Below are 27,210 nucleotides of genomic sequence, written 5' to 3'. Positions count from 1 at the left end.
TTAATGAAGGTTCTTTAGTAAGTGGTATTTTCAACACACTGGCTCAAAATTTTGGAGAGCTCTGCAATATTCATCATGTTACCAACTGGCTAAAAGGACGTCTGTGTCATTCCCTGGGGACATGTTCACTGTAGGATTTTTTTTAAAGCTTTTACTGCAGAAAAATAGATGTCTTTCATGAGTTATTGTCCCTTATGAAAAAAACATTTGGTCCCCTATTCTTCAGTGTTAGTATGAAATGGAAGTTTACTGCTTCAGTTTCCTTTTCTGTTCAGCATCAAGCTTGACATTGAGGTCCTGGATAGTATCTCTGCCAAATGTTGTATGCCTGATGCTGCTCTGCTTTATGTATCTGTACTTTCCTTATGGAGAGGTCTTGTCATATTGATTCAGGAGAATTAATGAATTGTAATAGATGAGGAGAGGCCTTGATGTGAGAGAAGATTTTTTTTTTTTCCTCTTTTCTCGTTCGGCTCATCTGTTGATATTGGTGGTGGCCTGGTGGTCGTATGTATGACGTCATTTACTTCAATGTTTGGAGTGACATCATATGTACGGCTGCTAAACTGCTACATGGGACATCAGCACACTCACAGTTTTTCCTCTCAAGTGTTTTGCCTTTTACAAGCTTTTGTCACTCCACAAAGAGCCAAAGGTAGGAGGTTTCATCTCAATTGTGATAAGGCACGTGAAGATCTCCCAGGCAAGGTATTACAGTTCCTCAAATGATTCAGAAAATGCAAGTGCATGAGTCTGGCACTCTGAGAGGCTTAATTTTCAGCCAAAAAAATGTTTGAGATAAGTCACAGGAAAATGGGCTCTTTATCCTTCAGTGAGCAGCATTATCAAAATCAGCATTTTGCACGGCGGGCTTCTTCATATTTAATGCTACCTCCAAATACAAACAATGGAGCAGAGATAAGATTCATTTGGAGAAAATCAGCTGCTTAACTTCTTTTGTGAGTTCCCAAACACACTTTAATGAGTTACATGAATGGAAAGTGACTAGAATTTGAAAGCGGAGTGAAATCCTCATCAGATCAGCTTTGAAGATGATTCAAAAACTCTGCATGCTCATTCTTCCATTTAAATGCTTATCTTATATAAGGATGCATATCTTCCTCTAAGCATGGCAGAACTGTGAAATACTGCAAATTTAGCTAACGTCATATATTTTTCAAAGTTAAGGGAATGTAGATCAAAGCAGTAACCGCCAAACACACACTAACACCTCCCTATCTATACCCTATACTCAAACCCCTCCACCCCCACTCCTCCTCCTCCTCTCACCTACAGCGTTGTGTTGTCTCTACAGTGCAGGGCTGCGGCAGGCGCTGAGCCAATCTCAGAATCATCGTTCAGGCCTGGACAGAGCATGACAGAGGGACAGAGCCAGACAGTGAGCCAGGGTCAATACAAATGTCTTGAGCTGTCCAACAAAGACCACCAAGAAAACAGAACCGGTGAGAGGCCCAAATCATTTTAAGGCTTCTGAAGGCCAAATCAATTACCTCTGGGAGAGCAACACAATAATGACATTGTATGGTGGTAGGTTGGGATCAGAACACTGTTGTTGTTCTTGTTAAAGATAATGGTGTTGCCTGCAGTGATTCAAGCACAACTGATCTGAAAGGGCTTTGAGAGTAGAGCTGAGGGATTATAATCATTTTCTAGGCTACTGGAGATTTTATGTTACTCTGAGATACACTTTCAATATATACAACTGAAAACACAGAAAATGTGAGTTGGCAGTTAACCGTACTTGTCATTACACTTTTTTTTGCTTCTTCCTTTCCCTCGAGGTACGTTCTGTGGACATATGTGGGATGGTTTGTTGTGCTGGGTTGAGACACCAGCTGGGACAGCTGTAACACAAAACTGTCCAGATCATCCTGACCTGGACCCAACTGGTAAGAAGGTTTTGCACTTCTCACACCGGTCCACAACAACAAGCTCGTTGAATCGAGAGTGGTGGGAATTTGGAAGAGTTTTCTGCAGAGCTTTTTAATTCCAGGTCAGCAGGCAACACAGAGAAATGATCCAGGCTTCTCTGTGCAGAACGGATGGAGGTCAAAGGTCATGGAACAGATTGGAGGATATCAAGGGATGAAGGAAGCTGGAAGGATTTTAGTTTTTATTTTATGTATTTCTATTTAAATTTACCATATTCTTCCATGAGACGGTCAGGGGAAAGCTTGTTCATTATTAAGCTGTACTCTGAGCCTTGTAACAACTCATAATGAAAGAACTGCGCATACTGTAGTATCAATAATATAGTATCATATTGTTATGAGATTTTTTAAAATGCATCAAATGTTTCATTCATGCTTCACAATTATTGGCTCTTTCACCAACTGTTTGGCTACCAGTTGGCTAGCAAAGTCCAATAATGTTCATGCAGATGTACAGCCATTATTATCTGACAGTTGTCACTATTACATTGCTGATACGCTCATGCTAACACCATCCTCTGCCACAGCTCCCTCCACTACCCCAAACTCCTCCTTTTTATTTTTGGTCTTGTTGATTTAACAGAAGATTTAATGGCCATGTGTTTTTTTAAGGGGGGATTAGTTCTCCAAGCAGAATCTCTGTTACTGCTGAGATTCTTTGGATTCTTTCTGTTCCCTCGAAGAGCAGAGCAATTTCTGCCAAATCTAACTCTATTTGCTGTAAACACTCAGTTTCCTGACGCAAGTGTCTCTGACTTAAGTACATAGTGTAATTGTGTTTTATGCATCATGTCCCAAGCAAATATGATTTGTGTTGAGCAGTAAGTAGATGTGTCATTACAATAGTGGCTAAATTCTCTGTTGTAGTGTTTTTGCCCTTTCCACAGAGTATCTGTCAGCTAGTGCAACCAGTACTGTGACATCTTTTCTTTGGATTTTCTGTTCTGTTCTGTAGGTAGCCTAATGCTCTTTTTTTTTTTTGTTTGCTGTACTTTTTAGTGATGCATGGTAGTTACCAAGTTACAGGAGCAGGTCAAAAATTTCCACTTATCCAGTGTGTTAATATCTACCAGATGGATTGATATCGAATTTTGTACAAACAATAACTGTAACAGACTCAGCGATCTTTTGACATTTTATTTATCACCAGAATTAAAGTTTTTACTTGTCCTATACTTTGGTTAAACCAAAAACCTGTAAAATTAATGATATTTTCATCAGCCTCAGCTGTACTTTTTGTTTAGTGCCAATGTTCAAATTTTAGCATGCTAACATGCTAAACTAAGATGGTGAAAGCTAACACCTGCTAAACACGTTAGCTTCACTGCAACTACATCATCAAGCTTTTAGCTCCAACCCCTGCTATAGTAGTAGCTATAGTCTTGCAGAGCTGCTTACATGGCTGAAGACTTCCAAACAAAGACCCCTGTTGCTTCTTTGTGCTACAATGAAGGAAAACACAACAGTGAGTGTAAAGGACAGCTGGTATAAAAGATTTATAATCTGGATACAAAGTAAAGCCTGTTGTGTTTTGTCAGTCAGACAAAATGAAAACAGACATTTATTTATATCAAAATTGACTATGAAAATTTATTTTATTAGTACACTTAATATTTATGTTTCTCTGTAAGTAGTTGCCACAGCAGTTTTTACATGGTGAGGAATGCAAGGCTCAATAACATCTGGTTGAAGAGATCCAGAGTCAAGTTATGTCTGATTTAGGTGATGCAATATGATAGAGAGAGGAGAGGTGAAGGAGAGGACAGAGAGAAGAATGAAGGGTATATCTACAGGAAAAAAAGAAGCAAAGAAAAGTGGGATTACACAAAAGACAGGGAAGTCAAAGTCAGAAAGATAGATGGGGAGAGAGATTATGAATGAGAGAACAGAGAAGGTGTTTTTGTAAGAGAAGGCCCATAAAGGATCTTCCCGAAATGCCTGTGATGCTAAGAGTCCCCCTTATGGCTCCTTATTTGAAAACCACTGCTTCTGATATGAGGCTGTGGGGGAGACGTACAGTTGGAAGTGACTGTTGAACAGTTGATGATCTGTCAGAGAAGACTAGGCAGTCGTGCTACGCTTGTTGTTGTCAGGAACAATATGATCTCATGCTTAGCCCAGTCATGGATCTACAGTACATGTGGTTTTAAGTCCGACATTTGAGAATTTGCCAGAAGATTACTCCAAAAGGGGAATTTTCTGTTTGACATAACGTTTGATGATGTGTGCCAAGTTAAATTAATCACAGTTGTTCTGTAATGCTAGATTTATGGGTTTGGATGATGCCAACATACTACTGCAGAAAAACAAAGACAGAGCCAAAGAATATAGAGATTCTCTACTGGACGTGAACCCCAAACAGAAGCAATAATGTGCCTATATAATATAATCCGATACAGTGTATGAAGCTTTCAGGATAATCATTAATGGATTATGTTGTTGTCAATCTGCCACTGAGTCAGTCCATGTTTTTTTTTCCTTTACAGAAAACGTGACCAAATATTGTGACGAATTGGGTAAATGGGTCGAGACTGGCTCCACCTGTCAGCCAGCTTCAAAGGACAAATCAGAGGTATTTGGACTCTGATATTCTTGGATATTATTTGGATTCTGATATTCAGTCTTTGGATACTGGTTTCCATGTGAGTAATGGAAGAAAGAGACAAAGCTTGCCTCAGTTTCTCTGGACACTAATTTTACATTGAACATGTAATCTATTTTTTTCTTAGAAGGAATTCACCCATTTTTTAAGGGACACAACAGGAGAGTTGACTACAGAGGCTACAGGGGTTGACGCAGAAAAAGGCAGTGTTGTGGAAAAAATGAACCTCAAGAACGAAAAGAAATGCTTAGAGAAAATGAAGCAAGATCCTCCTTATAATAAATCAGGTAATGATACTGTGGTGTATGAACAAGTGTTTTTAAATTTTATATCAACATGATTTCTACATAAGTTTTCATGTTGGAGAAACATTTCATTGAGTTTTTGTTGATGCTGCAGGTCTGTACTGCAGTCGCACCTGGGATGGGTGGCTGTGCTGGGACGACACTCCAGCGGGAACCTACGCCTCCCAAAACTGCCCCGGGAATTTTGACAAATTGGACCCCACAGGTGAGCAGTGAGATTCAAAGGTTTTGCTGTTTTAAAGCTCTACTGATTACTTCTAATAATAATATGACTAAGGTTTATGGACAGAACTTCACAGAAATACATAAATTCTAACATGCAATGTATTTATCACATAAATGTCCTTTTTATAGAAAAGGCAACAAAGTACTGTGGAGAGGATGGACAGTGGTTTCGCCATCCAGACAGCAACAAAACCTGGACTAACTATACACTCTGTGCTCTCAACATTAAGGAGAAGTTAAAGGTTATGTATTGTTATGAAATAACTATCACAAAGGTCAACGGAGGTTCTTGGTAACTGTGCCAGTGGCTTTTCCTGCAAGTTCAACACATGTGGCCCTGGTATAAAGACAAAAAACAGAATATTTTGTGCATGTAAATGTTGTGACTGTCAGCAAAAGTCTTTTGTTATTATCCTGATTGCTAATGACTGTGTATATGTGGGTGCGTGTGTGTGTGTGTGTCACTAAAATGAAGGCAGCCGCCCAGCTCTCAGGGGAAACTGAGGTACAGCTCGCCAATGAGGCCACGGTCAGCCCCACGGTTAATCCAGAAGAGCAGGAAATTGTGCGAAAGAAAATCCTTGACAGCCAGTATAAATGCTTTGAGAAAATGAATCGAGATCCACCTTACAACAAATCAGGTAGTGATAATGTCTAGTTTACTGAAGCTCGCTCCATTTTTCTGTATTTATGCTATTCCCCTGTGAAGGTTTAACCCTCTCTCTGTGACTTTGCTGGTGTTACAGGCGTGTACTGCAGTCGTAACTGGGATGGGTGGCTGTGCTGGGAAGATACTCCGGCAGGAACCTACACCTCTCAAAACTGCCCCAATTATTTTGTGGACTTTGACCCCACAGGTGAGCAGTGAGGCTCAAACATTTATGCACTCTGATGATTAAAGTCACCTCTGATCCTCTGTTTTTTAAAAAGGAAGCTGGACCATAAAATATTAATTGCTTTGAGGATGAATTATTCACCAAGGCTAATGGAAACAAAATATTCGGACATTGAACTGTATGGATTTGGAGGAACTGCACTCCAAATATTTATCACTTAATTGTTGCTTGCAGAAAAGGCCACTAAGTACTGTGGGGAGGATGGTCAGTGGTTTCGCCACCCGGATACCAATAGGACTTGGTCCAACTACACACTCTGTATCGAAAACACTCCTGCAAAACTCAAGGTAATTTATTTAAGATAAAGTAGCTTGATATCGTAGATCTACTGCACGGTGGCCACGGTGTGATGGTCAGCATAATCTTTTCCTTTTGTTGCCTAGAGTTTTTTTGTATTTCCAGTTTGGGCAGATGGGAGAAAATATGGAAACCAGAAATATATTTCAGATGTAGCTGCCCATGAATATTGCACCAGACAGCATTATTATCAGAGTTCCACCGTATTTACACATGGACAATCACATGTAAATGCACATGGTGAGATCATTCCTGGTTTGAATCAGGTGAAAATTCAAAGGAAAAGCTGATATTTAATGATATACATGTTATTGGTTAGAGGTCACCGATGAACTGATTACAGCTATGATTACAGCTATGATTTGTATTTTTAATGAGCCCTCTGAAGATTTGTTTGAATATTCTATTTTGCAACAAAACCATCACACTATTCCAAGCCCTCTGTCCCTCCAGCTATACTGTCATTATAAAACACACGCCTGGACAGAGTGGGGTATCCCTGCATCATCACATACTAACAACGGTCTTATCACCGACAGCACCAGACTGCTGTACCGTGCCGCTAACAGCTTTTCCCCATGGAAACCAGACTATGAAAGTAAAAAGCTCATTCCAGTATCTTGCCAACGGGGGACATCAGAGACGCAGTCATGGACCATGAGAGATTTTCTCACATGACTTTGAATCTGTTTACAGAAGTCTTTAGTTAAACATATTCTAAATGGTCTAATCAATATTATCCATGCTACAGTAAATAATAATACAATCATAAAGCTGGCTTGTGGTTGGTTTGGTCACTCATTTACATCTCTCATCATTTCTTCTACTTTATATTAATTAAACTAATGACTTGGCACTTTGTAGTCAAAATGCTATAAAGTCAGAATGATGATGGTTTTTATTTATTAATGTGTTTGCTGAAAGCATTTTTGTTAATGTTTTCATTTGTTGTTATTTGTCTGCCAGTTTTAATTACACAAGTTGATGGCAGTAATTGGCTGATTATGCACTCCATTTGCACTCCAAACCAAAAGTTCCTTAACAGATATTTTTGGATAGTGTGATTTTTGTTAGCTTTTTTTTTTTCCTGGCTTTGCATTTGCATCCTTCTCATATTGTAATGCTGATGGTTAGGCACTCGCTATCCAACCCTATCCTCCAGAAATTATGTTTATATACAACTAAACTTAAGAACAATCTCACCAAAAGTTTTTTCACCCAGCAAATTAAAAAAAAAAAGTAATTAAAAGAAAAAAAAAAAACAGCAACAGCTCTGTTCTCCCATCTGGAACAAGGAAACTTTGCCAATTGCAAATAACTGCAAATTGTAAACAAAAGTTCTGCAAAGAACTGCAAGAAATTCCCTCCTGTTGCATCCAGTCGTTGCACCAGGCAGTTGGAGCAGCTGTCCTGGAAAACCTGGGAGAAAGACTAAAAGTCGATCAGAACCGAACCACAGATCAGCTGCTGCATCTGTTGCCACAGAAACCTGATCTATGCTGACTCAGCCCTAGATGATGCCAACTTTTGTTCTTAATTCTTTCTTTTACAAGCAAGGACCACACCATGAACTCAAGAGTGAAAACAATGGTGTAGTTTTACAGCATTGCAAGACTCTGACCCTGAGTCTTCATAATATCTTTGTACTGTTACAAAAAGAATTAAAAATATAAAAGTATTATTGTTAGCAATATTAATGCATTCACTTATTCACAACTTGGCTATTCTAGTGTCAGTCTATTTCTCCACCTTTGAATGGTACTTTATTTTGTTGTGGCAATCACCTATCATTAATCAGATTGTGTTAATTATCCTGTACTCAGTAAATATCTGCATTCCTTAAAGTAGTTGTGGTTTGGCTTCACTGCTGCAGGATAAAATTATAGCCTGTATTGTCAAAATATTAACAAGGTTCAGACTGATGACTACCAATTGTCAAAGTACTTTTTTCATCTTGGGTCTTATTGCCATTTTAACCCAGCATTTGCTACCTTTGAAAAGGGATCAGCCATTTTTTTAACAACCTCCCTGACGCGGACGGTTAGCAAAGACATTTTGCATTTTCACAGACAAATAACTGGTTTAAACAATACAGTCTAATTGAAACTCAAATCATTTAAAACCTGCATTTTTTTCTGTTGTGATGTTGGGTCTAGCAGTATCATCATATATTATAGATATAGACACTGGAAGTGATGCTAAAACTACAAATTTTAAATCCAGGCTGAAAAACACTTCCAAGGTTTTTTATTCCCTGTTGAACGTCGTGTCCTCTTTAAAGTGAGAAATGTAACATTGATTTTTTTTTCCCTCACACCTCAGAGATATTGCATGTCCTTTGTATAGTTTCACTCTAACGTTTTTCTGCTGGTAAGTCTACACATTATCTCTGTCTTGTTTCTGTTTTCTTATTTTTTGCAGTCAGCGTTCATCCTGTTTTACATGGCAATTGTGGGTCATGCTTTATCCATAGCCTCCCTGCTTGTCTCTCTGGCCATCTTCTTCTACTTCAGGTAATGGATTAAATGTGATTTTTCTGTCCTCTATGTGAGAGTTTAACAATGTGAGAATGTCACTGTAGTTGCAGTTACTGCTCTGATGATGCCCATTGCAATGTAAAGTGATTATTCAGGATGGTTATGTAATGACGACACTGGCTGATACAGTTTGTCATAATGCAATGATGATTAAATGATTAATCAATGGTAGCGTTGCCCTTAAAGGCTCAGTCATCTTCACTTTGATCAGCGGATCTGACAGGCACACAGATGGTGTCGGGCTTTCACTATAGTCTCCTCCAGCCATTTCATCACACAGCATGGGCAGAGCTTTGGTCTCAGTCTTATTCTCATTCGGCAAAAGCTTCAATCGGCTTCTGTCTACACAGGCAGAGTAAGTTTTACAGTTTGAAACACTTGTCCCAGAGCAAAGATTTTTTTTGTGTGTCTGACGTGTTGATAATTCAATCACATTTTATAAGACAGTCAAACTGATTGTTCACTTGCACAGTTACTCTGGGACAAATGTTTAACATCTTCTAAAAGTATTAAAAGAACTCTGCTGGTGTAAACACCGCCCTAGAATTAAATCGTCACTGAAGACTGCAATCAGAAACGATTACCATCTTCGCTGTCACAAATTAATGCAGCTCTTCCACCTGAAAATAGTTCTGCTGCTTCACTGAATGTAATTTATACAGAACTTAAACGCTGCTAATTTCATGCCAACTTGGCTTCCTTGTACAGCACATTTATTTCATGGATATTTAGGATTCAAAAACTGGAGAGCTGTGACGTCCACTGGCTGCGCTGGCGCTTTGCTCGTATAAGAAATGTGGTGCACCTGAGTGCGTTGCTCATTAAGGACGTTCATCCCAATATACTGCTTAATCCCAGAGGGAAAAGGTGCACAATTAATTGAGATACTACTGCTGAAATTCAATTAGATAAGAGTTCTGAATAACAAAGTGGATCAAGGAAAGAGAAGTATACTGTTCAGTTAACGTCTGGGAAATCTGGGAATGATAAAGCCTTAGAAAAAGTTAACAGACTGGGCAAAAGTCTGCACATTGCTGAAACCCTTTATATCATTGTAAGTTTATCTCTGGGAAAGAACTTAATCAGCATTGTTTTTAATGGCACAATAAGCTTTAAAAGCTTGCATATGGAGCCTGGGCAGGGCTGGAGGGATAATTTTATGTTGTGTTACAATTTTTGGATGAGTTACTTTGTTGGCCCTGTTGTTCTTCAATGCTGCAGTTGTAAAACTTGACGTGTTGAAGGGCGCTGACCTCCTAAACGCAGCTGTTATCCAGAGCAGATCTTGTACGAGACCCTCAGTGCGCTGCAAAGTTTTATACACCCTCATAAATCCAGTGGCCGTGTTTAGGGCAGGTGCATTATTGCAAAACCCCATGACCTGCTGAGAGTCAGACCCTTAACACAGCTACACAGCATTTCAGTGGGACATTCCCGATTCATCAAGATCAAACTCCAAACAAATTAAGATCTCAATAAAGTAACAAAGTTATTGGCCAAGAAAACGTTTTCCTTTTTTCCTTCTTAACCATAACTTAACATGTTTATAGCCAGAACACTTAAAATATTGGAGGCTTAATGTTTCTTATAAGATCCAGATGTGAAGCTTACAGTGGTATGTGGTGGTGGTGTACAGCTGCACTCTGTTATTTATGACTCTACATCAACACTGTCGAGATTCCCAGATAAAAATACTCCAGCTTGCCGTCGAAAAACAGGAGTTGGTTGAACTGCTGATCAGAAGACGTTAAGACCTGTGACAGTATGCAGTAAGGACTGAGCCTGTGTTTTGACATCTCTTTTTAGATAAAGCTCCCTTGCACATAAGCGCTCAGCAGCTCTTGCGTCTCGCTTTATATCTGAGATTTTATTTCTGTTGGAGGTAACCTCTCAATGAGACAGCGAAACTGTGCAGTTGTATATGTTGTTTTTTTTCCTTGCTTGAGAAAATTTAGCCGTCTTCCTGTTTTTCATGGGTCTCGGGGGGGTTTTATGCCTCAACAAAGATAAAATTGGCCATGAGCAGTAAAAGGATATAACTTCTTGCACTGAAGAGGACATATTTATAGGAGGCCATATTCTGTAAAATATATTTGGTGCAAGGCTTCATTCAGGCAAAAACCCTCTGTTTAAGGCTGAATGAAGCTCCGCAGTCTGTTTGATTGCTGCCCTGAAATTAAAACATTATTTAACCATTACCAATAATAAAGCTTGCTGGATGTGAATGACTTGAAATGATTTTGATACTAATAGTTGTTTTCGCTTTGCCTGTCAAGCATTTCATTGTGCCATTAATTCTGAGTGGCCAGCCAAGGTAATGAGGAAGCACCCTTGGGATCCATTATGCATTATTTAACAGCTCTTCCAGCATGTACAGTACAGTATTTAGCGGCAAGCCAGCTCGCTGATCCCAGGGATTTCTTTCTTTTTTTTTTTTTAACCAACCACAAAAATCTGTGTGACAAGAAAGATCCCAATTATTTGATATTTGCAACATCTGACAACCTCATTAAACTGTCAGCCTGCCGGTCGTTACTCTGTTGTGGGAAGTTTTAGTCTTCTCTAATGCTGCCATGTCACAAAATTTTAATCAATGCATCTCTCTTCACACAGGAGTCTGAGCTGCCAAAGGATCACCCTCCATAAGAACCTCTTCTGCTCCTATGTGCTCAATTCTGCCCTCACCATTGTCTACCTTATAGGCGTGGTCAGTAATCCTAAGTTGGTGGCCAGAAACCCGGTGAGTCTGTAGGCACAGCAGTGCTTGAGCTAAACGCTAACATGAGTATGCTAAAATACTCAGAATGACAATGCTAACATGCTGATATTTAGCAGATGTCCAAAGCGCCCCCCCCCTCCCCGTTCACTCATTCACTCATTCACTCCTCCCTATGACAAGCAGACACTCAAAAACTCCCTCATTAGTGAGCATTAAATTGATTGTCAGGCGCTAACTAATCATCGGTTGTTAAGCTGCTCAATGCTATTTTTTTTATCTATAAATGCAGAGCATTGCATTGTTGGATTGTTCACAGAAAGAAGCGTACAGGCTGTGTACATTACCTCTTCTGTTCCACAGACATTTCAATTTTCCCATTTACAAGCAGTTGAGAATGCACGCACAGCGCCGGTTTATGAAACACGTCTCCACAATGTCATAACAGCATTTTCTGTGCTGCTTTAATGCAAAAAATCCTATTAGAGATGACTGCAGTGTAAATAGGACGAGCTTCACTCCTGACAAATTGTGTCAAAACAGGATTTATAATCAGTGTTATCGATCAGCCACACAGAATCACGAAAACAGACTCTGTACGCCTACATAATTGTTTTTTTTTTTTCCTGGAAAATTATAAGCATAACAACATGACACATTCTCTATCCGAAGCCATTAGTCTGCTCCTCCATCAGCTGTCACCGATTCCCAGACTGAAGCTCTAAACACAAAGCCTTAGCAATAATCATTAATCAGCCTTAAACACACAGTAGCAGTGAGAACCGTCTTGCCTCAAAACTGGCATTTTCCACTTATAACTCTGAAAATTTGTGCAGTTTTAGGCACAAAAACAACTTTTCATGTTGATCTCCTCATCATTTTGTGTTGTTTCCTGCCTCATTCCCACGCACACCTCTCACTGAAATCTCATCACATTGTTTAATTTCTGAGAGCCTCATGGAGAGGACACATTTTCACAATGAGAATTCAGACACTCAAATAAAAAGGGTGGACATTAAATTTTGGTTCACAATGTTTTGGATTTTAGTGATTTTAAAGACAGAAGTAGTGTTGATCATGCTCACAGTCTTAGTTTTCTTTCAGCACAAAACACAGCTGAAGCTGATGTCAGTGTAAATAGTTTTGCAGGTGTTTGGTCATGACCCAAAAACAAATTAAATTGTATGACCTCATAATGTTGCTATAAAAAAAGCTATTTAATCACCAAAGGTATTAAAATTCATTACCAAATTTTATGGCCCAATATTAACATATCAAGATATTTTAGTCTGGACCAAAGCGTTGGACAAACTGACAGTCTAGTGGTATTGCCATCCCTGAGCCATATGTTAGCATGGCTAAAGAAAATGCTGTTTAGCAGAGTACAGTGTGTAGAAGAGGATTAGTTCCGCTGTATTGAAATGAGACACAAATGCATTCACAATTTATGCACAACCAAAGAAAAAGAAAAGGAAGAAAAGAATTCGATGAACTTTTTAAAACTGAGTTGATATGCGAAGCCAAGGATTGCGAGGAAACTAAATTTAAATAGAGCTGCTCTATATTTTAAATATTTAAAAGTTTGTAGTACAGACTTCTGAGTGTGTCCTAATTAGTATTTCATCTCCCCGTGCCATATCTTGGCAGTGTTACAGAGTCAACAGACAATTTTTTGCTCTCTTCCACATTCTCCTGTATTGGAGTCACACTGAATGCCTTATGTGAATTCTTTGAAATCCCGAGGTCTGCTTAGGTAGAGATGATAAATCTGTCTCGTAGGAATGCCTCGCTATCAGGACTGAACATAAATTCTTGTGTTACTCTTCAAGAACCACTCCTTTTTGGAAATCAAAATAATGAAATCCTGTTAACTCTGCGCTTTGCTGCTTCTTAAAAGTTGTTATTGCAGACTTTTTCCAGCTCCATAAAAGGATCATGTCTTCTTTGCTTTTTTTTTTTTTTTTTTTTTTTTAATGCTGAGCTGAATTTAATTGAACACATTCAGGCTCTTGAAGTGCAAGTTAATGAAAACTATGTCAGAATATGGCCTGCTATTTTATATATATATATATATATATATATATACCAAAAATGCTCACCCTACCACAGTATATGAGCTAGGTGCCATACAAAAACAACAAAAGCAGCAGATAGGATTGTAGAAGTTGGCTCACATTTCACACAATCCCTTAAGCCTCAGCCTGCTTTGAGCCTGAGCAACACTGGCCCGACAAAGTACTATCAACATCCAGGAGACAGCGGAGGTTTGGGTTTGGTTCTATGTCCTTCTGCTACTCATTTGTCCGGCTGTTTGTGCAATGGCTCCCTTTCAAATGGCTCCCCGTCGCCATTTGTCAAAAAGGTTTGTGTTGAATCTGTTACTTTCTGACACAGGACTGTCAGGTTGTGCTAACTCACTGCAGCATGTCAAAATAAAATTGGTCAACATGGCCCTGGTTTTCAAGAGGAAACCGAAGAAAAAAAAAATCGAAAGCACCACTGATTGGGATTCACGCGTGTCTGCTGGGAAACATTTTGAAATTTACGGCCGTCAGAGTGAGACTTATAAGCCTGTTTTCTGGGCTGGTGACTTAGGAATAGTGGATTGTGGTGGAGATTTGCTCTCACAGAGAAAACAAGCTCTTTTTATTCTCTCTGGTGGGGTGATACAGAGTCTGGTTTGGCCTGCCAGCACTGTGGAGGAGTGAATCCCCAAAGCTTATGTCAAACCAGGGAGGAGGCTGAAAACATGAGAAACATCTACATGATCTATAGCAGCTTGATTTGTAAACCAGAACATTGTCGGTAACTTTAGACAATCCTCAGTTAGCTGCAGAGCACAACAATTCAGAATTGTTGAAAAGTAAGTGACCTGACTCTCTGCATACCGATACGAGTCTCCGTGTCTGTTATAGTGGAGATTCCTCAAGTGGAAAGGGAAACGTAGGAAAGTGCAGTAGAGACATATGGCTAAAAGTTTAGAGGTGAATGACTGTTGTGTGTTTTGAGCTAAGAGGACCCCTGAGGGCAGCAGTTAATAATGCCAGCATATTTGAATTATAGTGTGGCCACATGTATCCTCTTTTAATACAGGATTGTGAACCAGATACCCTGATGTGAATATTTAAAAAAATATATATATATATATTGATACATATCTTACTCTATGAATATATATATTCAATGTAAACAGAAGGTTTCTTTTGTTTACATTCTCCATACATGTGTTTTAGGGAAAACAATGAATTCTGTCTTTTGAGAAAAAGGAGTAAGTTACTTTGTTATTCTGTATTTTTTCAGGAAGTCTCATCAAGATCAGCAATAAATAAATAATAATAATTTTTTTTTAAAAACAGTTGGGATTGGGAGGTCATCAAAAGCAAACTGTAACCTGAAGACAGACTTGTTTACATGGAGCCAGTGGCATAAAAATGGTATTGTCAGCATAAAAGAGGACATAGTAATGCTCAGTTAGACAATAAATATTATTTGTGTATAAAGTAAACACTACCAGGAAGATATGATTTGAACCAGCTGTGTGTAGAATCATCAAAACCAATGGAAAGCATTAGCAGCCTAGGAGGGAACATTTAGGTTTTTTTCTAATATTGTAACATCAGAATTGCTCTGCAGCATAATATTAAGCTCTCCAAGTTGTTACCAGAGAAACACTTATGTTTTGCAGCAGTTGTTAAAAAAGTCTCTGTGAATGTGTGATTTAGTTTTACCACTTGCTGCCACCTTGGCTTTTATTGCAGCTAATTTTGGCACAGGTTATCTGAGCTGGGACAAGTAAAGTGCTGGCGCTAGAGCTGGCAGGACTGGCAAAGATGCCCGTCAGAAATGTTCAAAAACATGTCTCCTTAACAAATCTGCTAAGAAATATGAAAAATATAACAATGGGTCCTTAAATCACCAGCAGGGCACACATAAAAAATGCGGAAGTGACTCACAGTTAACTTTCGTGGCAAAGTTTTTGAGACTTTTTGATTAGACGACAGTACAGTTCACTGGAGCCACTGTCTGGCAGTCGTCAGAGGAATTACAGCTTATGGAACATCCATAAGTGTCTTGGTAATTACAGCATTAGTAGACTGTGATTAGATAAGATTGACATAATAATATGTCGTCAAAGCCACCTCTTTCGAGAAATGATAATGACGTCTCAAGCAAAGCAACAGAATACATACTGAGGCATGTTTACATGTTGTCACATTGCGGCGGATGCATAAATACAAAATTGCATAGTATTGTATAAGGTACTAAAAGGCAATTGCAGAACATTGCTTTTTTTAAGTTCTTTGTGCAAAGTGAGACAAACGCAGTCAAAGAGCACTCCACATACAAAGGAAAATCATCATTTCTCTCTCAGCTCAGCTCCAGAGGGGGTAAATGAATAAACATCTTTTCATTCTAGAAAGGATAATACTGGCTAATGATTTTGTGCCGTGAGTGCAGAAATATCCACTCAGATGTTTTTCATCTCCTGCTGAGATGGACTCAGGAGTTTTTAAATTCAGTCGTCTTAATAGATATCTTTTAATGTAAAAAGTGAAAAGCAGACAAAACAAATAACCCTTCCTATTTTGGCTCTCTCTGCAGGTTGGCTGCAAGGTTTTGCAGTTTTTCCACATGTACATGCTGGGCTGCAATTATTTCTGGATGCTCTGTGAAGGCATCTACCTGCACACGCTCATTGTGGTGGCGGTGTTTGCAGAGGAGCAACATCTGCACTGGTACTACCTCCTGGGCTGGGGTGAGTCATCTGCACCTGATCAAAACTCAGCAAGCGATTCAACAAGATGGGACACAATCTAGCAGACACAATTTATTCGTGACCACGCTCGTCCTCGTACAGTATGTCAACCTGGACATATTGACAGCTTTATTGGGCCTCCTGTCGCTTAGTGCTGCTCCTGTCCTGTTTTTCACCTTGTTCAAAACAAGAATAATGGGTGCAGTCTGTCAAACAAGTAGACGATTGAACTAAATGGATGGCCATCATTAAAAATGGGAGGATAACCTTGAGGCCCGTGTTTGCTGTGTGTGTGTGTGTGTGTGTGGATCGTGTACAGCCATTTTGTCAGGTCCATCTGTGGCCAATATGCTGCAGGGCCCCAGAGGTGTTTGCAAATGAACTGTAAATGGATTCGTGTATTTATATTCAGCCGAAACGAGCCCAGTTTCTAGTGTGTTTTTTTTTTTTTATGGAGAGGATTTTAAAATTAACAGGATGGTTGAGAAATTATCCATGTGGTGTTGTTGGTAGGTTTGGAACAATAAAGTTTGTAGAAATGGGGATGAGAAAGTTGATCCTCTGCGTTTCAGCCTTTCCAAGAATAAATGCAATGATATTTATAAGGTAATAATTTATTTGACGAGGAAGTCAAGAAGACCAACAACACTCCTGACCAATCTAACCGCACTTTTACTGTTGCATAAATGACAAATGAATTTCACAAAATTCACTCAAGACCTCATATGGCCGCCGTCTTTTTCTCTGTCCAAGGCTTTCCACTAGTCCCTGCATCCATCCACGCCGTGGCAAGGAAAAAGTATTTCGACGACAAGTGAGTAATGTTCCAGAAACTTCTGCAAATAAACAGGAGATGTTTACATATGTGCTCGGCTGTGTGTGGCAGTGAGTGAGCGCGTGCAGGTCTGTACATGTGCATGTTTTTGTATGTGTGTGCGCGTGTGTATTTTGGGCGGGAGACAGTACTGACTGATATGTTTTTCCTTCTGTAGCTGTTGGATGAGTGTGGAAACCCATCTGCTCTACGCGATTCACGGTCCTATAATGGCAGCGCTTCTTGTAAGTCTGCTAATCCACTGCTTCAGCACAATATCAGACACAATATCATTAGTTTGTCATTTTGGTAGATGTTTTTAGTTCTTAAATATAAAAGAACAGAAAAAAATGGCTTTTGTTTTTGTTCTCTAAAATTTTTTTTTTTTTACTTTCTGCAGGTGAACCTCTTCTTCTTACTAAATATTATAAGAGTGCTGGTGACCAAACTGAGAGACACACACCGGGCAGAGTCCAACATGTACATGAAGGCGGTGAGAGCCACCCTGATCCTGGTGCCCCTGCTGGGAATACAGTTTGTCATTATTCCCTGGAGGCCAGAGAACCCGCTGGCTGGGGAGGTCTACGAGTACGTCATGCACATACTCGTGAACTACCAGGTAGGTACTGAGCTGACAGCGAGGCACAGAATTAATCTGAATTTCCATTAAAGTCCAAGGTTCAGTTCAAAGAAACTTCAGCAGCAAATATCATAGGACAGAAAAGTGCTGCTTCACTGCGGGTTTGAAGCATTTTGCATCTCTGGCCACACCCAATGAATAATGAAGGAAAACAAAAATGCAATGTAATTAATGTATGAATGCACTTTGAAATTAATGATTAATGGTGATGTTTAGGGATTAGACCAAAGCCCACAGGATGCATGAAAAAAAAGCCAAATGTCCTGAAATCCAGCCCAGATTTGTCCGTACCCTCAGGCCCTGTCAGACTCCAGATTTAGCCATTTGGCATGCATGAAAGTTTCCACCCATAAAGCCTTGTTTTCTGCCCCATGATTGTTGTGATTGATTTATGTGGCTCACTGCTGAATTACTTTCTTAAGAACCAGTTAGGCACTCCATTTAGGCACTTAAGCAACAGGCGGGCGGTCTTTTTTTTTTTTTTCTTCTTTTTATTTCCTTTTCAAAAAGCATTTCATTCATTTTGCAAATATGTATATATGTTTGATTGGGTATATTTTTTTCTTGTTTCAAGGGTTTACTGGTGGCAATAATATTCTGCTTCTTCAACGGAGAGGTAAGCACTGTTCATGTATTTACACATACAATCAGTGCGCCTTCCCTGCTTGCAGTGCACTGCTTACACACAATGTCATGTGCAGTTAAAGGAACACTTTCACATTTTGGGAAGTCTGTGTTTATTGATGGTATCGCTCTCATGTCTATAATCAGCCAACCAAGCTCTGTCCAAAGGTAGAAATATCTGTCAACCAGCATCTCTGAAGTTATATTTTGTTTGTTTAAATAGTGAGCTTCAGAGGTCTTTAAGTCAGTCTTGCTGTTTTCTGCTGTTTCCAGTCTTTATGGCTGCAGCTTTATATTCAATGGACATATATGAGAGTGGCATCGTATCCTGGAAAAGTACCATTTTTTTTTGGTGGCACGTGCAACAAAATATTGCTGTAGTTTTGATAGAGCAGTTGCCCTTTTATAAAGGTCAACCTGCACATGTTACACTGGGAGCTATTTACTCACAGAGCAATAAAACTGCTTATTGCTTATGACATTAAATATGAGACGTCAGACTCCATCAGGCAAAACATTTTCATATTCTGTGTTTTTCTTGGGTCAGATCTCTGACATCTTACATCTGTACCTGATAGCATATTAAGAAGTGACCCGTGAATGTCAAACACAGACACAACTTTGTTTTTTTGGTATTAAATACTTGAATAGAGTTGTAGATTCACATAGATGCTACATCTGTCATTAGTCCAGTTGTAACAGGTTATAAAGCATTGTGCTGCTGGTTACTTCCATCCAGTGCTGCGGCAGTAAAAACTGAAGGGTCATGTCAGGTGAAGAGTAAGACACAGTTTATAAATGACTGTGTGGTTTCCAAGCCCAGCTGGAAATTGACTCTCCTTTCAAGTCGTCCTGTCAGCCTTTCTGAGTCTGTCTGACGCTGTCTGACTGCAAGCATCCTTAACTTTGTTCAAACACTTCTCCAAACGTCTCCTCCGAACGGATAAGCTAGATTTTCATTAAAAGCCAGATCTGGGGTTAATGGTGTTGTGGAGACCTTTCGGTTCCGCGGACTCATTGTGTGACAGATGCTTTCAGGCTCATGGTCCTGGCAAAGTAAAACACCAACAGTACCTGCTGTTAGGTTGAATGAGGCATTTTTAGCAGATCGTTAGACCTCATGGCAGCATGAATGGCACAGACAGATCAGGCATTTACAGACAACTATTTCTGTCTGTTCAAAACCAATATGCTTATTAAAATATCCCTGGAGTTACAATAAGAGACAGCTCTGTTGTTCTGAGTTATTTCTTTGCATGAGAAGAAAACAGGGGCAGAGATTCACCAACAGAGAGAGGAGCAGATTTAAATACCCAGCATGAGGTGTCTGGCATAGGCGAACCAGCAACCTACTGTGGGGTTGTGCTTGTTACATTGGGCCTGGAAAATAGGTCAGGTATTAGCTCATACATGAGCAGCCAGAACACAACAGCATCTCCTTAAACAATGTAAACAATTTGCGGAGTATAAACAATGTGTAGAACATATGTTTAAAGGGCGAGCCCACTTTTCTGGGTGATAAAGGGTCAACAAACAAACAAATTGTCACGAGGGAATGAGAGGGTTCCTTCGCTTCACTCGCATAATGATCAATTCAGCTCCCTTAATCAGGACATGGGTTTCTGGGGCTGGGTTCAATTCTGTTTTTTTGATTTCAAGGCCAAACTGCACAGACCTGCCTTGTTCCTTCAATGGCCCCATTGTGGTGTTAGGTCAGTGAGACAAACAGCTTTCATGCTGTATTTGTGACATCAAGCAAGATGTTCTACATGGAAGCTTTAAGCCCCGGCTGCTCTTTTGTCTCATTATAACAATTAGTGTCATCATTTATATCATTAGATCATTGTGTGTTAATATACTCGCAGCAATTACAGCAGTATTAGATGTGTTATAGAATAAAATGATTAGCATTACACTGCGGGATGATCGTAGCTCTCGGTTTCTGTTTTTAGGAACTCGGCTCACGCTCCAGTCCTTGCTCAGTCAATCAGTCTGAATTGTTTCGTTGATCAACAGAAAATGAGTCAACAATATTTTTGAGAAACAATTTATCAAGGAAAAATGTTGAATAATATCACGTAGTGTATTTGGGGTTTAAACTGTTGGTTGGGCAATAGAAGTGATCTGAATATGGGAGGTTGCCCTCTGGGAAACTATGGTGGGTATGTCTCACCACTTTGTAACATGTCATAGAGTAAACAAACAACAGCTTATAAATAATCATTTCATTCTCTGCTTGTTGGGATTGTTGTTGTGCATCGTGAAGTGGCCTGGCTTTGGTTACCAAATGCTCAGCAGGTGATCGCGAGGAGGTTACTCCATTTGTTCAGCTTTGTTGGTACTGAACAGAGAAAAAATTGTCAACTCCCTGGAGCTGTCCCAGGAATTTGAATTTGTTGAGTTTGAGTTTGTTGTTGTCACTCTGAAGTTTACTAAACTCCACAAAGGAGAACAGCAGCGGGGGGTGGGGGTGGGGGTTGGGTGAGCTGTGTAGGACAGGACAGGATTTGAAAGAAAAGACATTATTGTCGTGCATTTCACATTTTAGTTGGTATATTTATATGGAAAATCCACCAACTTGCCATTTAGCATCACAGCTGAAATTTGTATCTGGGAGTTTAATTCAGTATTAGTATATAACACCATAACTGCTGATCACATTAGGGACTAAATACAGAGATTAGTAAGGGTTACTAACAGTATGTTTTCAGAATAATAATGGGTTTTGTGATGATACAGTATCAGTGTGTTTTCTGAGTCAAACAGTTGCTGCAGGATATTAATGACTGGGGGCATCCTTGCCCTCTTTGACAAGAAACCGGTCTTTACATTCTCATCAGTTCATTTGTGCAGAAAAGGAAAGAAAAGAATCTGCATACTCTTTGACTCTTAATACAACAAAACAGAAATGAAGAAGAGTGGCATTAATGTCGCCATTTTGCAAAAGCACGGTGCCTTTGTACAATTTGGCACCACATTCCTAATTATTACAGGTGGAAGATAAAATGTAAATATTTGTATTTATAAGGGGGGAGAATTAATATATATTTACATGATTGAATCTTTAACTCAATGGAGATTACACCTTTCTTCCCTTTAAAAAAACGCGATGATCAGGCCACACGCACAACTTGGCCACATTTCAGGAAACGTGACGTTTGTGTTTACATTTCCTAACTGGCATCTGTTAATACGACTGAAACTGGAGTGATCCACACATGCTGCGGCAATTATGCTCACGTCAGTTAAGACCACCATCAGTTGGATTAATATTGTCACGAGATGGTGTTTACACAGGCCTTGTCTTATTCCCATCGCAAATGTAACCGCGTATTGATTTTGTATGTGAATTTGGACGTCTGGTGGAATCATTTTCTGGTCAATGTAGAATAGAAACAGGAACGATAGGAAAGAAAAAAAGTTCTGGAAGAATGTTTGTGCAACTTTGACAACTAAAAAGTGCATTTGCATTGAGAAGTGGTTTTATGTGCAAAGATAAAAGGCAAACAGTTACAAAGATCCATGAGACTGATGAAACTATCAAAGCAGTAGTAGCAGTAGTTTTTTTTTTTTCAGGTGCAGCTAACAAAAAATTTGACTTTTTTGAAGACACATTTTTGATTCCCACATTAGAGGCCAAATTGACTCAAATATTCTAACCATAATAATGAGCTCTCTCTTTTATGTGTGTGACGTCCAGGTGCAGGCAGCTCTAAAGAGACAGTGGATGCAGTATAAGACCCAGTGGGGTCAGAGACGAAAGGACCACTGCTCAATGCGCTCCACATCCTACACAGCCACCTCCATCACCGAGGTACCCACCTTCATGTACCACCACGACTGTAACAGCGAACACTTGAACGGGCGCCACATGGAGGACTCTGAACTGGAGGCGCTGAAATCAAGAGAGACATAAGCATGAGTCACACTGAGAATAAAGAACGTAGCAGTGGGGAACAGCCGAGGAAGAGCAACAGCGCAACGGAGATGTACAGTAAGAATGGAAAATGAATCCAGTTTTCCTGCCATATCTCAGTGATTCAGTCTCAGAGGCTAATGCTAGTTTGTTCTGCCCAGGATGATAATACGGGTCTGGAAATAAAGAGCTCATTGCGACCGGAGGTGGACTTGCTACAGGACTGACAGTTCATTTTACTTTGCATTGCAGCTGCTTTTTGGGAACTTTAACATCGAGAACTCGTGGCATGAGACGAGAGCTGCTTTTTGACATGTGTCATTTCCTAAAGCTGCTAGACTGCGTGACTGCGCGTGTTCACAGTGACGGAGGCGTGTGCTGGTGTGGAGACACAAATAACTGTGACTGAGGTGATGACAGCGAGTGTGGCGATGTTTTATGTTTGAGACAATGGTGCTGAAAAGTGACAGAGGCGATGATACCAGCTATGATTCACATGATGAAGAGGTGGATGATAGTTAGAATGATGATGATTATCAAGGTGAAGTAGAATCCTTCCTAACCTCACCTATACCAAAGGGTACTGTATGTTGGTCACAGCTGTGGAGGGGCGGACTGCGTCCAGCTGAGCACAGATGTGGTACCCTGAAGCAAAAGACACACACACACACACACGAATGCACACATCAGCCAACATCACAAACCTGATCATATGTGCCATGATAGAGGTCAAAATTTCAGAAGACCCTCTGTGCTTAAAGCTCTGGAATTGTGTACATAATGTATGTTCACCATGTTTTATTTGAAAAGAGTGTTTAAATGTTTTAAAAGGATTTTATTTTTGTTTTCTATTAATATTTTATTCTTGCCAGTTCCTACGTACATATTAAGTGTTGGTCCGGTGACGCTTCACTCCCGACTGCTTTGCTGTTTTGCAGTTGCCGTATTTGTGCCGATGCCGAACATCACAAGGCTGAGAAGAAAAAAGAAGCTAAATGCGCACACACACAAAAAAAATACATGAATAAAAAAACTTTATTTTGAGGTTGAACAGCCACAAGAGTTGCTTCACTGTGTTATAAATCAAATATGCCATCAGTTGTGCCAATGATTCCGACAAAGAAGCAGTTTCTGTCGAGCATGGAAGCTGCACTGTCTGATTTTACTCTCAGTCGTCCTTTGTCATGCTCGTGATGCCTTTAATCTATCTTCTGTTGGTTGAAAACATAGTATTCTGTCCACCATGCATATTTATTCATCACGTTTGTAGCCTTTTGTATGAATGAGCATCCAGGGTAAAAGAGAGGCTCGCTAAAGATGAAATGATGAGAAGATCACATCCATACTTTATTTAAATGAATGAATTTTCTCTGTCTGTAGCCAACTTTTTTTTTTAAAATGCCACTTTTATTGAAACTTGGGTAAAGATGTGTCATGCATTTATCTTTGAAAGCTACTTAGCAGTCCAATCAGCTTCTAAACCATATATCCTATGACGGACATTTAAATTCAGCCAGGGAAAAACATTTATTATTCTAGAGCGTATATCCAATAGTCAATAAAGCCCCTGGCTGGCTCAGACTACTGTGATTTGTTTTTGACCCCTTAACGGAAAATCTGCTCTCCCTGTTTACGTGAGCAGGAAAGAGTTTAGAGTTAACTAAAATCTTTGTAAAAGACACACAAAGGAAATGTCTTAAAGGATAAGACTGGTGAAATTCTATATTTTTGTTGTTGTCAACAAATCCCATGAAAAAAACTAAACCAACAATGTTTTTTTCTGACTCTTAATACTTTCTGACCTCCCTATTCTGTTTGTGACACTCAGCATCGAAAGCCGGCCAGGTACCTTAGTTGTTAGGAAATATTACTCAAAAAAGAGTAAATATTGCTGTTTTCAGCCACAGATGAATACTCATTTGGTGCTTTACAGCTTGACCCAAAATAAACTACAGCGCCCATGTTCATCATTACGAAGAAACATCTCACCAACAACAGTTTGGTTCACTGATGTGTTTTTTTGTTTTTGTTTTTGGACAAAAATTAACTCAATGAATCGTTGGAAAACAAAAGGCTTTGCTCACACGGACAGTACTTGTTAAAAGGATCAATTCATTGTGGGTTTTGGTCTTTTCATCTTTTCATGGGACAAAAAACAAAAATAAAGAAAACGACGAGACCTTTCTTTTCAAATAATTTGCAGAACCTAATTTAGCTTTGAGGTGACATTTTCATTTTTACTTTCAGACTCACTATTCACGACATGTTCTGGCTACTGTATTATCTGTTGAATGTCTGCTCACCGTTTATGTGATAATTTCTAAGGTTTTCTTGTCATTGTCAACTGGAATAACTGTTTGACAGGGATTTGTGTTTGTGAGATATTGAAAGTTATGATGAAGTACATTTGAGAATGTATACTGATGGACCTCTGCAGTGAACCTAAGATGAGATTGCACATTTAAAAGTACATAAAGTCGATTTTTACAGTACGTAGGAAAAACAAGTTCACAGTGTAACATACTGGTTTATGAATTGACATTAATATGTAATAAAATATAAATTATTAATATAATCGCAGATATACTGTGAACATATGCTTTCTGCAGTAGCAATATGACCAGAAAAATAGGACCAGACACAAAATTCACATTCAAACACATACTGGAGGTTTATCTGGGAAGAAATCTGAACACTCACCATTGCAAGCTAATAACATTAAACTAGTCTGATCAGGTCACCAAATCAAATCATGTCAATCAAATTAGCGAAGTCACGGGTGAAGCTTTTTAGTAGCTGGAAATCTTGCAGTTTAGCCAACAGAGAGTTCACAATACACACAAGCTTTCCTTTACAATCCCCTTAATTCCCTCTTGAATAAAACAGACATTTGGACCTATTGCAATACTTTGCCGTTTGCTAGCCAGGTACAAGAGTGACAATCAATATAAGCGAATGACGCCATCAAGGCAGAGTAGGTTTTAGAGCTACACATATTCTCATGTGAAAGTGTATTATTTATTTTACTATTGAAATTCATTTGTCTTTAAAATTGTGATTTGCCTTGGATGTGGCGCACACTGTAAGACATATTAACAATCCTTTGGGTTTGGGGAAGACAGATTCTGTATATTTTGTATGTTCATGCTCATGTAAATACAAGCAGATAATGTGTATATGATAGATTTGTTTTTTGCACTGTGAAATATTCTGACAGCTATTTTTGTTACCTTTCTGTCATTCCTTTTGGCTTGTGTTTGTCTCTTTCTCCCTCTTAGCTCGGACCGGCATCATCTCAAAGCTGATAAAAAAAAATGTATTTTGTAAAAGCCTCACCAATTTGTGTGTTGTTTTTTTTTTTTTTTTGTTTTTTAAACCCATTTAGCTCAAGAATACACACAGATTCTCTGTGTTGCTCTCTATTTCCTAAGCAAATAGCAAATCAGGGGAACAAACTGCACGCAACGTGAAAAAAAGATGAAAGAACTCAGTGGAAAATGGATAATTTTCAGCACTTATGATTGGAATATAAAAGGTTCTTTTCTTTTTGTAGTTTTTAGATCATTTAATGACATGATGGACTCTAAAGTAAAATGAACTGGAGTTCTGTTTCCAACCACACCAGCAAAAACTTTGTTTTCAAGTATTTCTGTAATATTCTCTGATGATTCAGCAGCATTTTCCGCGCCAACACTGTTCTTGTCAGTGTTTCAGGGTTGAGAGATTTTGTATAATGAGTGTGCAGGGAAAACAAAGGAAGTCTTACTCCATTTGGTGTCTTTCTTTGTGATCCCTCGAGCTTGGCAGTGCCATACAGTCCCTTTTTATTCTAAAGGTTGAGCTCAAACCACATACCAGCACCCCATGTGTGCAACAAGCACAGAACCTACTTACGCAACTCATGTCAGAGCTGGACGTCCGCTCACACCCTCACACCCTAAGGTTGTTATCGCACTAACAAGGCCGAGTTCTGTGAATATTTTTCAGCCTTTCTATAGGCAGATACTGTATAATATGTAATTTCAGGCTCTGCTGAATCCTAGTGGTACAGCTAAGAGAAGACGACGCACTGTCCTCTTTCATAATCACAGCCCTTCTGAGTCTTCAAAATAATAGTACGGTGATGAAGTCAGATGTGTATGGAGCCGTTTCGTTATTCTTCTGATAAATATTGTTCCCTGCCAACAGCATAACACCTAAATCATCAAAAGGAATCTTTAAAAGAAAATATTCAATACAAGTCTGAAATTGTATGCAAACTGTATTGCATATGAAGGCAGAGATGGAGGAGTTTTATAATAATCAAGATACAGTGAGGGTGCAATCTCCATAATTGTCATAGATATTTCTGTTATGGGTTTTTCTACAGCAGATTCAATGGAACAATAAAACAGAAAGTTAGAGGAAGCCGTAAATTGCTTTGAACAGCCTCCATCTTGGGAGCATGTTGTCCTGGGAAACTTCAGGAAAATGTCAGCGGTTGGCTATTTCAGGCATTTGAGAATGTTCCCTGACAGCAACAATCTCACAGTACACTGGACCAATCCAGAAAAGTGACATGTGAGCTCGGAAATCGGCGGCCAAAGCCATCTTGTGTGTGGTTTTACTCTGTGGTGTTAAATCGAGAGATGACAGTGGTCCACATCTAAATCTTCATCTGTGTGTCAAAGATGTTTCAAGGTCATTTGACACCATCGTGACTCCAGCTTTTATCCATGACTGCTCAGATCACTGTCGTCAGGAACGGTCACTTTCCTTCCCACTCCCGTGCTGGGCGCATTTGTGTCCACTCGTTCCAACTCAAGTGCACTGACTGTGCACTGAACCACTCTTTCACCCAAGGCCTGGAGCATTTTCAGCTGTTGTGGCCAGAAATTCATTACAACTGAGCCTCACTGCGGTAGGCACAAGAACAATAGAGGACAAATGT

The 27,210-nt window shown here is 39.4% G+C and overlaps 1 protein-coding gene across 1 annotated transcript; it reads left to right on the top strand.

The window, feature by feature from the left end:
- Positions 1 to 1,376: 1,376 nt before the first annotated feature.
- Positions 1,377 to 25,604, top strand: calcr (calcitonin receptor). Its single transcript, XM_041054176.1, has 17 exons — positions 1,377 to 1,463; positions 1,803 to 1,910; positions 4,439 to 4,524; positions 4,682 to 4,841; positions 4,954 to 5,064; positions 5,214 to 5,326; positions 5,560 to 5,725; positions 5,831 to 5,941; positions 6,155 to 6,267; positions 8,699 to 8,790; positions 11,428 to 11,554; positions 16,133 to 16,286; positions 17,040 to 17,100; positions 17,279 to 17,345; positions 17,501 to 17,719; positions 18,315 to 18,356; positions 22,065 to 25,604. Exons 2-17 carry the CDS (start codon positions 1,820 to 1,822, stop codon positions 22,278 to 22,280), a joined length of 1,929 nt encoding a protein of 642 aa, XP_040910110.1. The 5' UTR covers positions 1,377 to 1,463; positions 1,803 to 1,819; the 3' UTR covers positions 22,281 to 25,604.
- The last annotated feature ends 1,606 nt before the right edge of the window (positions 25,605 to 27,210 follow it).

The sequence above is a fragment of the Toxotes jaculatrix genome, chromosome 13, assembly GCF_017976425.1.
Source record: "Toxotes jaculatrix isolate fToxJac2 chromosome 13, fToxJac2.pri, whole genome shotgun sequence".
NCBI classification, from domain to species: domain Eukaryota; kingdom Metazoa; phylum Chordata; class Actinopteri; family Toxotidae; genus Toxotes; species Toxotes jaculatrix.
The sequence above is the reverse complement of the archived record's forward strand: the minus strand, read 5'-3'. Positions and strand labels throughout refer to the sequence as shown.